We start from the raw sequence: 12,145 nt of genomic DNA, 5'->3' as shown, positions 1-12,145 counted from the left end.
CGCAGGACCTGTCAACAACTTGCCACCAGCTAGTCTAGAAAATTCTGTCAATACCAGATCAGTGAGTTTAGCCCTAACCACTGGCCTCGGTTTCCCCATTTACCTCTGTGGCGCCTGCGGGGTATGGAAGGAGTACTATTTCACTCCTGACAATGCTTAGTTTGGTGTGTTGGGTGTGGATGGAGAACTGTCCGCCCTCCACGCCACCTTTCGCGGCGGCACCGGGGGCCCAGGGGGTGGGAGCCCCCAACCCCGTCCTGCTGCTCTGGCGGCGCGGGGGAGGAGCGGCGTGGGCGGGGCGTCCTGCGCGGCGCGGCCCCCACCCGCGGGCCGGGCGGCATTCCTGGGAGGCCGGCGCTCTGACGTGGACCCGGGGGCCGCGGGCGCGGCGGGGGGGGCGGCTGCCCAGGGGCTTCTTAAACCCCCCGCCCCGGCCTGGCCGCCACTTCCCGAGCACCGCTCCGCCCCCGGAGGGAGAGAGAGAGAGCGAGAGAGCGGTCGAGCCCCGCCAAGCCTCGCCAGCCCCGGAGCGAGAGAAGTTGAAGGGGAGCGCAGAGCAGCGCAGGGCAGCTAGTCCCGTGGTCGCGCCCCGACAGCCCCGACAGCGCCCGACAGCGCCCGACAGCCGCAGCCCCGGCCCCAGCCCCGGACGCAGCCCCAGCCCGCGCCAGCATGATGAACAACAGCGGCTACTCGGACTCCGGCCTCGGCCTGGGCGACGAGGCGGACGAGATGCCGTCCACGGAGAAGGACCTGGCGGAGGACGCGCCGTGGAAGAAGATCCAGCAGAACACGTTCACGCGCTGGTGCAACGAGCATCTCAAGTGCGTGGGCAAGCGCCTGACCGACCTGCAGCGCGACCTCAGCGACGGGCTGCGGCTCATCGCGCTGCTCGAGGTGCTCAGCCAGAAGCGCATGTACCGCAAGTTCCACCCGCGCCCCAATTTCCGCCAAATGAAGCTGGAGAACGTATCCGTGGCCCTCGAGTTCCTGGAGCGCGAGCACATCAAGCTCGTGTCCATAGGTCAGTGCGGGGGGCGAAGACACGGGCTCGGCGGGGGTAGGGTCGTCCCATGGGGCAGGGGACACAAGTGCGAGGTGGGCGAACGGGGAGCTGAGAGACAGGGCAGAGGGCGAACTCCTAGTACAGAGAGAGGACCCTGGCCCCAGCCCTCTCACCCACCGACGCGGGCCACGGGCACTGCCTGCACTCCCTCTGGGGACAGCGAGCACCCCGGGGTGCGCCGAGGAGTCCAGGCCTTAGGGTTTGCGAGTCCTCCAGCTGCAGCCTCCCCGCGCACACTGCCACCGCTCGCCTCCGCTCACTGTCCCATTTCCTTCCATCGGGCAAACCCAGCCCACACTTGGGAGGACAGAACCAGTGCCTGTCACTGAGTCCTGGAGGCACCTTCCCGCCCCCAACAAAGCAAGTGGCTCCCCAGCCTCACAACCCCTCTGCGGCCCGGGAGAAGGCTGAAGACAGGTCCCAACCACTGCCCGCGTCTGCGGGCTCTGGGGCCGAGCGGAGCTGGCGCGGGAGGCCCTCTGCGTGCATGTGCTCAGCAGCTGGGTTCAGGCCTGGGGGCCAGGGCCGGCACGGCCGAGCCTCAGAAACCTAAAAAGGCACTGAGCGAGCGCGGGGAGACTTAACCCCTGCCTGTCCTCCTCCTGCTTCAGCCTGCGGCGGAGGGGGCTTCCTCACGTCAGGCCCTGCCCCAGCCCACCCCCTACCCCGGGATTGGCTGCAGCTAACGGTCTGGGCTGCGGGGAGGGAGGGGAAGGCCTGTGGAAGGGAGGAAGTCATTGAGTGTAACCAGATTTGGAAGGTGTGTAGTGCAGGGTGGGGGCGGGGAGGCACTCCAATCTTGGGAGCGGAGACGCCAAGGGTGGGCTTGGAGTGGCAGGAGTCGGACCTGCCCTGAGTCTTGCAGTCATCCCTGAGGCTGGGGGCCTGGGGGAGACCTCCCACCCCCATGGAGAGCTCTTAAGAACCCTGCGGGGATTTGCAGGACAGGGTCCCTGGACAGGGCACCCCTCAGCCCCAAGAGGGAAGTTTCACGTGGGGCCAGGTGGGCCCCACACAGGCTGTTCTCTGAGACTTCTCCAGATGACTGGATGTCTGTCAGCCCCTCTCCCTCGGGGCCACCTCTAGGCTTCCTGATATAGCAGCTGAGGTCAGCCCAGGGCCCTATGCCCCATCCAGTCCCCTCCCTAGCCCTTACACCCTCCTGCCCCAATACTGCCCCCCCACCCCACCCGCCTGCCCTGGAAATAGCCCTGCCTCCGTGACACAGCAGATGTCTCTGAGCTTTCCAGAAGGACAAGGCTGAGGGCAGGGGGTGGGGGAGGGGGCCTGGAGTGTGTAGAGAGGCTGAGGGTTACTTGATGGAGGCTGAGGGATCAGAGAGAAGTCAGTCCTGGGCTGGCATCCTCAGCAGGCTGGGGTTTGAAAGGCCAGACTGACTGTCCCAGGTGGGATCTGGGGGAAGAGCGGGAGGCCTCCGCAAGACTTTATAGGAAACTGCTCAGCCTCCCCCTCCCCTCCAGCCTGCCGGGGGCTCCCGGCCCCTCTCCAGGCCGTGTCCTTCCTGAGCGCACCTCTCCCCTCCCCCGTGGTAGTGCCTGGCTCCGGCCCCCTTGGCTCAGTGGAGGAGGGGCCCGCTCAGAGCCGAGGGGAAGAAGCAAAAGCCGGTTGGGGGTGGGAGGGAAGCTCCCAGGTTCCTGCTGGGAGGAAGGGGAGGCAGTCCCCATTTGGGCCAAGTTGCTCACTGGCGCTGATGAGATAAGCTGTCAGCAATTCAGCTGCTGGCCCCAGGCTGAGGCTGGAGGGAAGGGAACACGAGCGACCTGCTGGGGTGCCCCACCATAGGGAGGTCAAAGGGGCTGCCCACGAGGGGGGCATCCTGCTTCTGCTAGCTCCCCGACTCCATTTAGTGGTGGGAAGGGGCTATCCAGGGGGCCTCCTTCCGAGTATTGTATCAGCACCGAAATCCAGCATCTGGGCACCTGAGGGGGTGTCAGAAAGACTCCCCAGTCCTCTTTCAGAAGGGAGGTCAGGGTCTGGAGTGGGAGCTGGAATCCAGGTCCACCTGAAGAAGGGGCACTAAGCGAAGGCTAAAGGAGCTGTGCCCTTCATATCCCCAGCACCTTGTCCTGGCCCCCCACCGCCCCTCGTCCCCTCCGAACAAAGAGGCCTATGAGGCAGCTCTGTCCCGCAGCTGTTCCCCAGTTGCTATTCCTTCTCCTGGAGCCAACAACCGAGGGAGGGGCTGGAGGGGGCAGCAGCTGTCCCAGCACCTCCCTAGGCCCAGCCTTCTCCTCCCCCTCTATTTGAGGCCTGGGGTGGCCTCAGGAACTAGCTGTCTGGCTCCTCCCACTCCTTTGGGGGTATCCCTAAGGCAGATGGAGAAGTGCTTGGTGGGCCCTGGTGGCGCTGAGCTCCTCTCCTCTGCCTGGCCTCCGAGAGGGAGGAGGGAGAGGGAGGTCATTGCTCCCAGAGTGGGACTCGGGGCCCCACTGCCCTTCTTCTGCTCCAGGCCTGGACCACTTGCTGTCTGGCCCAGGGCCAGTTGCTGGGGAGAAACCTCCCTCTCCAGCAAATATGAATGACCACCCTCCCCATATACATACCCCCTCCAACCCCTGCAGACTCAAGGCTTCCTGCCCAGGGGTCTGGCTCCAATCTGCAAGAAATACTTCTGGGCTTGTGAGCACTGGCTTTGGAGGCTGCCAGGGTTGTGAGAGGCTGGGGGCACAGGGGCATCCAGACTGTGTGAAAGTGTCAGAGCCTGTGTGTTTGAGAGAAAGCACCGGGAGGCAGCAAGTGAGTGTGTCATGGAATCTGAAAGCTGCCAAACCATTGTGCTGCAGTGGAGCCAGGGGAAGGGGGCGGGCTGGGGAGCTGCTGGGGAAGGAAGGATGAATCAGTGACAGGGTGGGGGAGCCCAGGAGGCCAGAGCCCCAGCAGAGGGACAGGGAGACTGAGGCAGCCTTCCAGGGGCAGGTGGGAGTGGGGCAGGGGATGCCCTGGATTTCTCAGGCACCGCCCCAGGGTCTGGGGAAGGGTGGAGGGGAGAATTGGGAGGGGAGTCCACTCCACCCTCTCCCATCACTCCGGCAACATCAGTAAACAAGACCAAGTCTCCCACCCACTTCCAGCCTCCTGAAAGCAGTGCTTTGGGAAGCTGATAGATTTCAGAACTTCATTGCCCTTTACAAGTAAGCTGAATTCCAAAGATCTGTCTACGCTCTAGGCCACCCCAGGCTTCTGGATATTTCTTTCTGATTGTCAAGGGGGAACTAGCCTCCCCACAAATCTTGAGGAACCAGTTCTGGCTCAAAGGATTCCTCAAAGGAGGTGATGGGTGGAGTGTGTCAGCTCCTGGAGTCCCTCCGGCCCCCAGACTTTGACAACATGACTTCCAAGCCTTAACTGAGAATGTACTAGACCGCACCCACCCACCCCCACCCTGCTATCAGAACCCCTTGATTTCTAAAGCCCTTTCCGGCATTCAGGGTAGAATGCAAGTGGAACCTGGTCCTACTCCACTCCAGTTTAAAATGTTCATTCATTCAACCAATATTTATTGAGACCTTACTAAGTTCAAGACCTTCATTGTAGAAAGATAAAACCTAGTGTCTAAAGTGAAAGCAGACAAAAAAAAAAAAAAAAAAGAGAGAGTATGGAATGTGTGATTCCACCTATATAACACACTAGGAAGTACAAAGCATTTATCGTGACAAAGCAGATCAGTTGTTGCTTGGGACAGAACGACAAGGGCAGCAGGAGAGAGGGCTCACAACGGGGTGTGAGCAAGGCAACTTCGGGGAGTGATGGATGTACCTTTATTATTCTCCATCTGTGGTGATGGCTTTGTGGAGATGTCCATAGTGTCAAAGCTTCTCAAACTTCACTTCCTAGTGTGTGCAGTTGATGTAGCGCGTATGTCAAGCATACCTCAGTAGAACTGTTACCAAGACAAAAAGGCTCTGCCCTGGGAGCCTTACAAGCCCACAGGGCCAGACAGAAACCAGAGAATTACACAGACAGGAGGCAGACTCACGTGCTGTAGCAGAGGTGAGGGTAACTTCCAGAACCGCAGGAACACAGAGAAGCGGCCTTCTGACCGAAGGGCCCCGTAAAGGACTTGGCATCTGAATGGGGCCTCTCAGGAGGGAGAGGGTGGGTAGCAGAGACCAGAGGCCTGATCCCAGGGCTCTGGCCGAGGATCTGGGCAGGTGAGGTAGGGAGCCCTGGGGCAGGAGAGGGTAGGGTGACTCTAAGCCCGCCTGTGCCCTCCCCTCTGCAGACAGCAAGGCCATCGTGGATGGGAACCTGAAGCTGATCCTGGGCCTGATCTGGACGCTGATCCTGCACTACTCCATCTCCATGCCCATGTGGGAGGATGAGGATGATGAGGACGCTCGCAAACAGACGCCCAAGCAGCGACTGCTCGGCTGGATCCAGAACAAGGTGCCCCAGCTGCCCATCACCAACTTCAACCGTGACTGGCAGGACGGCAAAGCTCTGGGTGCCCTGGTGGACAACTGCGCCCCCGGTGAGTGGGCCAGCGAGCACAGTATGGAGCCCTTAGCTCCCAAAGACAGAGGGGACGAGCTGGGGCTGCCGAGGCCTGTGGTTGTCAGAATGCACACCCGGGGGCCTGGGGGGCAGGATCCCTGCGGGGTTTGCCCTCCTCCAGCTGCGGCTGTCTGCTGGTGGCAGGCCCTACCTGAAGAGTGTGTCAGATTTCACAGAGCCGAGAGAGATTTAAAACCCCTTATTTTACTGACAAGGACACCATGGCCCAGAGAGGGCCAGCGACTTATTCAAGGTCACACAGCTTATCCGTGGCAGAACCACCTAGAGCCCAGGGCCTGGACTCCCTGCCCTGTGAACTTTTCACTGTGCCACAATGCACTATTCCTGCCGAGCCGAGAGACAGGCGGTGTGGCGGGACTTGTAGTAAGACCAAGAGTTAGACCCAGAGAAGTTCTTCTCTGGGAGACCCTGGGATGGCTTTGAGAAGAGGTTGAGGCTCAGGCTGATGTGGGATGAGGTCAGTGGGGCACTGCCCAGTAGCAGGTGACCCAGCCTTGCCCCTTCTCCGTGTAGGTCCTGGCCTGGTCAAGTGAGGGGAGCTCAGAGGCCATGAAAAAACCCAGGCATCACTAGCTAGAGGATACCCCATGGGCAGCTCCCTTTCTGCCCCTCATCTCCCAAAAAGATAGGCTTTGTCCAGGAGTCGCAACCCCTTGGGACAATCCTCCTCCACCCTGGGGTCAGCTGGGGAGCAGGGGGTGGGAGGCGGGGGCACAGCCTCCCGGGAAGCATTCCCAGCTGCTGAGCCATGGCCCATAGCTGGTGTGGCTGCCAGCAGTGAGCTCAGCTGTTCCAGCTAGTCATGGATTCCAGCCTTGAGCCGGCCCCCTCCCCGAAAATGTGTGCTGTCCCCCTCCTCCAGCTCTGGCCTGAACCAAGTGCCCGGTCACCTGCACCCTTCACAGGAGTGATCTGGGGCTGCCTCGGCATCCTTCCTGTTAGGAGGGCGGGGCTCCTGAGGGCTGCAGAGGAGAAGTCATTCTCTCCCCACCGGCCCTCTAATGCCTCAGTTTCCCCAAGTGGGCAGTTAGAAGGAATAGGGAGTCTTATGCCCTCAGACTGGTGTGGAAAGTGCTTGGAGATCTAGGGCTTCTGGGTAGCTGTGAGGAGGCCTTCTAGGGGATGTCAGGGGTGTATGTGGGACAGGCACTCTGACCTCCTCTGCCCACCCTGAGAAAGCTGAATGAGCAAGAGATATCTGAGAGGGGTACCCTCCCAGGGTTTGGGCTTCAAGGTCTGAGCTGGGGCCTGGGCAGGCAGGAGGCCGGCCAGCAGGGCTGGTGCCAGGCTGCGTCATCCGGGGCAGAAAGGCTTCATTGTTGGTGGTGGGGAGGGCTGTCGTGCCCCTATGTGGTGAGGGGCCTCACAGCTGATGGGGTCAGCAGGAACCTGGCTGGTCAGGGCCTAGAGCTGGTGGGAAGGGGCGTGAAGCCACAGGCTCCGAGGGTGTGGGGTGAACAGATGCCCTGCATCCTGGCTGGCTGGCTGTCCCTCACCATCGTCTCCCTCCGTCACCTCTCCAGGTCTCTGCCCCGACTGGGAGGCCTGGGACCCCAACCAGCCTGTAGAGAACGCCCGGGAGGCCATGCAGCAGGCTGACGACTGGCTTGGGGTGCCTCAGGTACACACGCAGATGGGGCAGGGGGGCAGGGGGCAGGGGCAGAGGTTGGGTCTGTAAGGATACCTGGCCAGGGTGCAGGGGGAGACTGGGGCTGCTGGGAAAAGAGGGCGCCGTGTGACATCAGTCCCTTCCGCTGCAGGTTATCGCCCCCGAGGAGATCGTGGACCCCAACGTGGATGAGCATTCTGTCATGACCTACCTGTCCCAGTTCCCCAAGGCCAAGCTCAAACCTGGTGCCCCTGTTCGATCCAAGCAGCTGAACCCCAAGAAAGCCATCGCCTATGGTCCTGGTACGTGTGAGCCCCTGGTGGCCCTGCTGGGGAGCTGGGCACACAGAGGCTCCCTGAGTAACCTGGGCTCTGCTCCCGCCCCGCAGGCATCGAGCCGCAGGGCAACACCGTGCTGCAGCCTGCCCACTTCACCGTGCAGACGGTGGATGCCGGCGTGGGTGAGGTGCTGGTCTACATCGAGGACCCTGAAGGCCACACCGAGGAGGTATGCAGAGGCTGCCGGGGACAGAGGGATTTGCTTGGGATTGGAACCGGAGAGTGTGGGGCCAACAATAGAAATGGCCCGGAAGTGACTACCAGAGCCACACACTGTGCTGTGCAGTCTGGGGAAGGTGTCACCATGGGGGCTTCGTGGGGCTGGGGTGCCTAAGGCGTTGTGGGGTCAGGAGGGACTACAGTCATTGGAGAGGATTCCAGTCTTTGTCCTTCCCAATAGGCCAAGGTGGTTCCTAACAATGACAAGGACCGCACCTACGCTGTCTCCTACGTGCCCAAGGTCGCTGGGTTACACAAGGTATTTCCCTTGAGGCCCCCTGCGTCCTGCTGTTCACATCCTTGGCTCTGGCTGCATGGACCCCTCTCTCAGCCTGCACCTTGCCCCTGCCCAGAGCCCCGGCTGCTTGCCTCTCACCCTCCTTGGCATGGCTGTGCCCCTCTGCCCCATCTCGGGATGGCTCTCCCCTAAAAGCTAACCTTAGACCTCTGACCCCTAGGTGACCGTGCTCTTTGCTGGTCAGAACATCGAACGCAGCCCCTTTGAGGTGAATGTGGGCATGGCCCTGGGGGATGCCAACAAGGTGTCAGCCCGTGGCCCTGGCCTGGAACCTGTGGGCAACGTGGCCAACAAACCCACCTACTTTGACATCTACACTGCGGGTAGGATGGGCCCCAGGGGGTGCAGGAGGAAAGCCCCTGACGGTGTGGGGCTGTGTGTGGGGGCTGGGGTAGGGATACCAGCCAGAGGGTGACCAGCCTCAGGGTGAGGGCACCGAGGCAGTTGTGTGTCCAGAGTGGTGCTGACGGCCTCTGTTTGTGGCAGGGGCTGGCACTGGTGATGTTGCCGTGGTGATCGTGGACCCACAGGGCCGGCGGGACACAGTGGAGGTGGCCCTGGAGGACAAGGGCGATAGCACGTTCCGCTGCACATACAGACCTGTCATGGAGGGGCCACACACTGTGCATGTGGCCTTTGCGGGTGCCCCCATCACTCGCAGTCCTTTCCCTGTCCACGTGGCGGAAGGTAAGGGCCCCTCACCGCTCTCCACGGTAGCCCTCACCCAAGCCAGGATGCAGAGAATTGCCATCAAGTTCCAGGCCTGAGGACTCGGGGGACATGAATCACTAACGCCATGGGGCAGAGGGGTGCAGCTGCCTGAGGCTTGCAAGGGACAGGAGGAAGAGCCAGGGAGGGGCTCTGCAGAGACCCCCTCCCTGAGCCTTCCACCCCATCCCCAAGATGGCTGGAGTCCCTAAGAGCAGGGATGGGGGCCAAACCGAAGAGTCCCAAAACACATGCCACCCTGGGAGGGCTGAGTGGAAGTGATGGGGCCGTACGGGTCGGGGCATATCTGGGGAGTGCTGCCCGCATGCCGGGCCCTCGGGTGGTGACTGCCCCATTTGTTCTCTCCCTGCACTCAGTGCCCATCGTCCACCAGGCCAAGAGAGTGGTGCCACGTTAGTGCTCTCCAGTGGAGGCGGGGCCAGGCCTGGCCGTAGCTGACTGGCCTTACCTGTGCTATGTGGCATGACCCGGGCAGTGTGGAATCGCCCCCTTCTGTGGCATTCTGTGGCAGGCCCCAGGTTCCATGGCATTGTCTGTGTTCTGTGGCAGGTCTAGTGTCTTTGCCACTTGCCTGATGATTTCTGTGGTGAAATCTGGGCTCTGAGGCGTTGCCTGTGTTCCGTGGTCCCCCTTGGGCGGTGCCATCGCCTATGGTCATGGTAGTCCTGGAATATGTGTCGTCGCCTGTTTTGTAGCACCCATGGGTTCCATGCCATTTCCTGGATCCTGTGGCAGACTGAGATTCCCATTCCTTTGCCTGTGTTCCGTGGCAAGGTCTGGGCTCGTTGCCACTGGCCACGGTCTGTGGGAGGCTGATTTCCACACGTCGCCTGTGTTCTGTGGCAGACTTCAAGTTATCTGAAGCAGCTCTTGTTCCACAGCATTGCTGAATGTGTTGTGGCATGACTTAGATCCTAAGGTTGCTTTGGCGCTCTGAGAGGGCACGGAGGGCTCTAGAGGCCTTGGGGTGGGTAAAGGGGCCTTCCCTGTCTCTCTGAGCCCACTCTCAACCCAGCTCTGCCATGCGTTTCCCCAGTGGCATTGGCTCAGAAGCTTTCTTGTGGCCTGTCTGGTCTGGGACCTGTAGCCAGCTCCAGCCCAGCAGCCCCGGTTGTGTTGGGGGCACAAAGGGCTCCAGAGCAGGGCTGCGGGCCCGGGCCTATGCCTGGGAGGGGTTAGAAGGACTGTGCACGGGGAGGTGGGGGCTGAGCCTCTGTCCAAGGCCCCTCAACACTCCTAATCTCCTCTCTCCTCTTCCCCCAGCCTGTAACCCCAATGCCTGCCGTGCCTCTGGGCGAGGCCTGCAGCCCAAGGGTGTTCGTGTGAAAGAGGTGGCTGACTTCAAGGTGTTTACCAAGGGTGCCGGCAGCGGGGAGCTCAAGGTCACAGTTAAGGGGCCAAGTGAGTGCCAGAGCCCAGGGTCATGGGGGTGGGGCTGGGGGAATCAGGGAGGAAGTATGGCCAATGGTTCTGCCTCCCAGAGGGCAGTGACAGCCAGCACCATGGCTCTACAGTCACCAGCGGCACCCCAGAATCTCAGGCACATTGTTTCCTCTCTGCCTCAGTTTCTCAGTCTGCAAGCCAGGAATGATTCTCTCCACCCTAAGTGCTGTGCGGGGTGTTATGCACGGGGATGACAAGTGGTACCTGCCCTGAGTTTCAGCACTGACCACTAGAGCACTGCCCTCGGGCTGGGCCAGGGTCCCAAGAGCTCCTTGAAGGGATTGAGGAGCTGGGACTTCAAGGATATTGATCTGCCTTCTCCCCCACTCCGCCCCCACCTCCTCAGAGGGCACAGAGGAGCCAGTGAAGATTCGGGAGGCTGGGGATGGCGTGTTCGAGTGCGAGTACTACCCGGTGGTGCCTGGGAAGTATGTGGTGACCATCACGTGGGGCGGCTACGCCATCCCTCGCAGGTGAGTACCTTGCGCCCCCCATGCTGTCCCATCTAGGCCATTACGGGAAGGGACGAGGGGCAGCAGGCTGTGGGGGAGTTTAAGGGGAGATGGAGGGGGGCCTTGGAGGGACACTTCCTGGCATGGACACCAGCTTCCTCTCTGCCCAGCCCCTTTGAGGTACAGGTGAGCCCAGAGGCAGGAGTGCAAAAGGTCCGGGCCTGGGGTCCTGGTTTGGAGACTGGCCAGGTGGGCAAGTCAGCTGATTTTGTGGTGGAAGCCATTGGCACCGAGGTGGGGACACTGGGTAAGTAGCTGGGAGGCAGGAGGAGGGAGTGCTGCAGGGGAGGGCGGTGGGGGTCACTGGGGGTAATGGGTGCAGTGAGCTTGCTGGGGAGCCCTGGGGTGAGCAGGGAGCTCGGACATGAGGGAGGGCAGAGGAGAGCTGGGGGACGGAAGGGTCTTGCCAGATGCTGGACCCACCAACCCTCCCCCACCTCGCCCCAGGCTTCTCCATCGAGGGGCCCTCACAAGCCAAGATCGAATGTGACGACAAGGGGGATGGCTCCTGCGATGTGCGGTACTGGCCCACGGAACCTGGGGAGTACGCCGTGCATGTCATCTGTGACGATGAGGACATCCGAGACTCACCCTTCATTGCCCACATCCTGCCTGCCCCACCTGACTGCTTCCCAGATAAGGTATGGTCCCAGCTCTGGCACAATGCTCCAGGGGTTGGGCAAGCTGGTTCTCCTCTGGTCCCCAACCCAGCCCTCTTCCCTCTGCACAGGTGAAGGCCTTTGGGCCCGGCCTGGAGCCTACTGGCTGCATTGTGGACAAGCCTACTGAGTTCACCATTGATGCCCGTGCAGCTGGCAAGGGAGACCTGAAGCTCTATGCCCAGGTGGGGGATTGCCCAGTCTCTGCGGCCCTTACTACCTGTGGCAGGGACCCTGGAAGGCAGAGGCCTCCCAGCAGGAAATGATAGCAACACAGAAGATCAGGCAGGACTGATTCTCATGGGCCCATCAGTACCATGGAAAATTTTAAATTTTGTGTTTTCTTGCAGATCATAACCTAAAAACATATTTCGCCAAAGAGTTGCTTGTGCTAATTTGTAATTGAAAGATTGTTTCATTGAATAAGACATTGGTTTCCCAAGTCAGTTTCTCACACTGGTGTCCATTGACCCCTGGAGGTTAATGAACATATTCTTGAGGATCTAAAAGGGTGGTTCTTCTTTAAAAGGCTCATTATTCAATGTTAGGAACACAAATTTAGCCCACATTCTTCCGGTCCAACACATTTCAGAGATGAGGAAACTAGGCTGGGAGAGCAAGACACACAGATGGCCTTGAACCAGGCCTCCAGGCTCCCAGGGTGGGCTCTGGCCACCAGAGCACATGGGCCTGGGTTCAGGTGGCCTCAGTGGCTAGTGTGTGGGGGTGGGGAGTG

At 60.9% G+C, this 12,145-nt stretch overlaps 1 protein-coding gene across 2 annotated transcripts in view; it reads left to right on the top strand.

Annotated features, from left to right (window-relative positions):
- The first annotated feature begins 445 nt into the window (after nt 1-445).
- Nucleotides 446-12,145, top strand: part of FLNC (filamin C) — a 30,251-nt gene continuing 18,551 nt past the window's right edge. For both annotated transcript variants that reach the window (XM_064373618.1, XM_064373617.1), the window contains exons 1-13: nt 446-1,024; nt 5,310-5,558; nt 7,126-7,223; nt 7,363-7,513; nt 7,600-7,718; nt 7,950-8,027; nt 8,227-8,389; nt 8,553-8,753; nt 10,059-10,196; nt 10,585-10,711; nt 10,861-10,997; nt 11,198-11,391; nt 11,481-11,594. In XM_064373618.1, the coding sequence (XP_064229688.1) occupies nt 673-1,024; nt 5,310-5,558; nt 7,126-7,223; nt 7,363-7,513; nt 7,600-7,718; nt 7,950-8,027; nt 8,227-8,389; nt 8,553-8,753; nt 10,059-10,196; nt 10,585-10,711; nt 10,861-10,997; nt 11,198-11,391; nt 11,481-11,594 (2,121 nt within the window). In that variant the 5' untranslated portion in view covers nt 446-672. The remainder of the gene's footprint in view (nt 1,025-5,309; nt 5,559-7,125; nt 7,224-7,362; nt 7,514-7,599; nt 7,719-7,949; nt 8,028-8,226; nt 8,390-8,552; nt 8,754-10,058; nt 10,197-10,584; nt 10,712-10,860; nt 10,998-11,197; nt 11,392-11,480; nt 11,595-12,145) is intronic.

The sequence above is a fragment of the Aotus nancymaae genome, unplaced genomic scaffold (genome assembly GCF_030222135.1).
Source record: "Aotus nancymaae isolate 86718 unplaced genomic scaffold, 86718_ANA_hifiasm-v0.15.2.pri h1tg000002l, whole genome shotgun sequence".
Lineage (NCBI taxonomy): Eukaryota > Metazoa > Chordata > Mammalia > Primates > Aotidae > Aotus > Aotus nancymaae.
The sequence above is the reverse complement of the archived record's forward strand: the minus strand, read 5'-3'. Positions and strand labels throughout refer to the sequence as shown.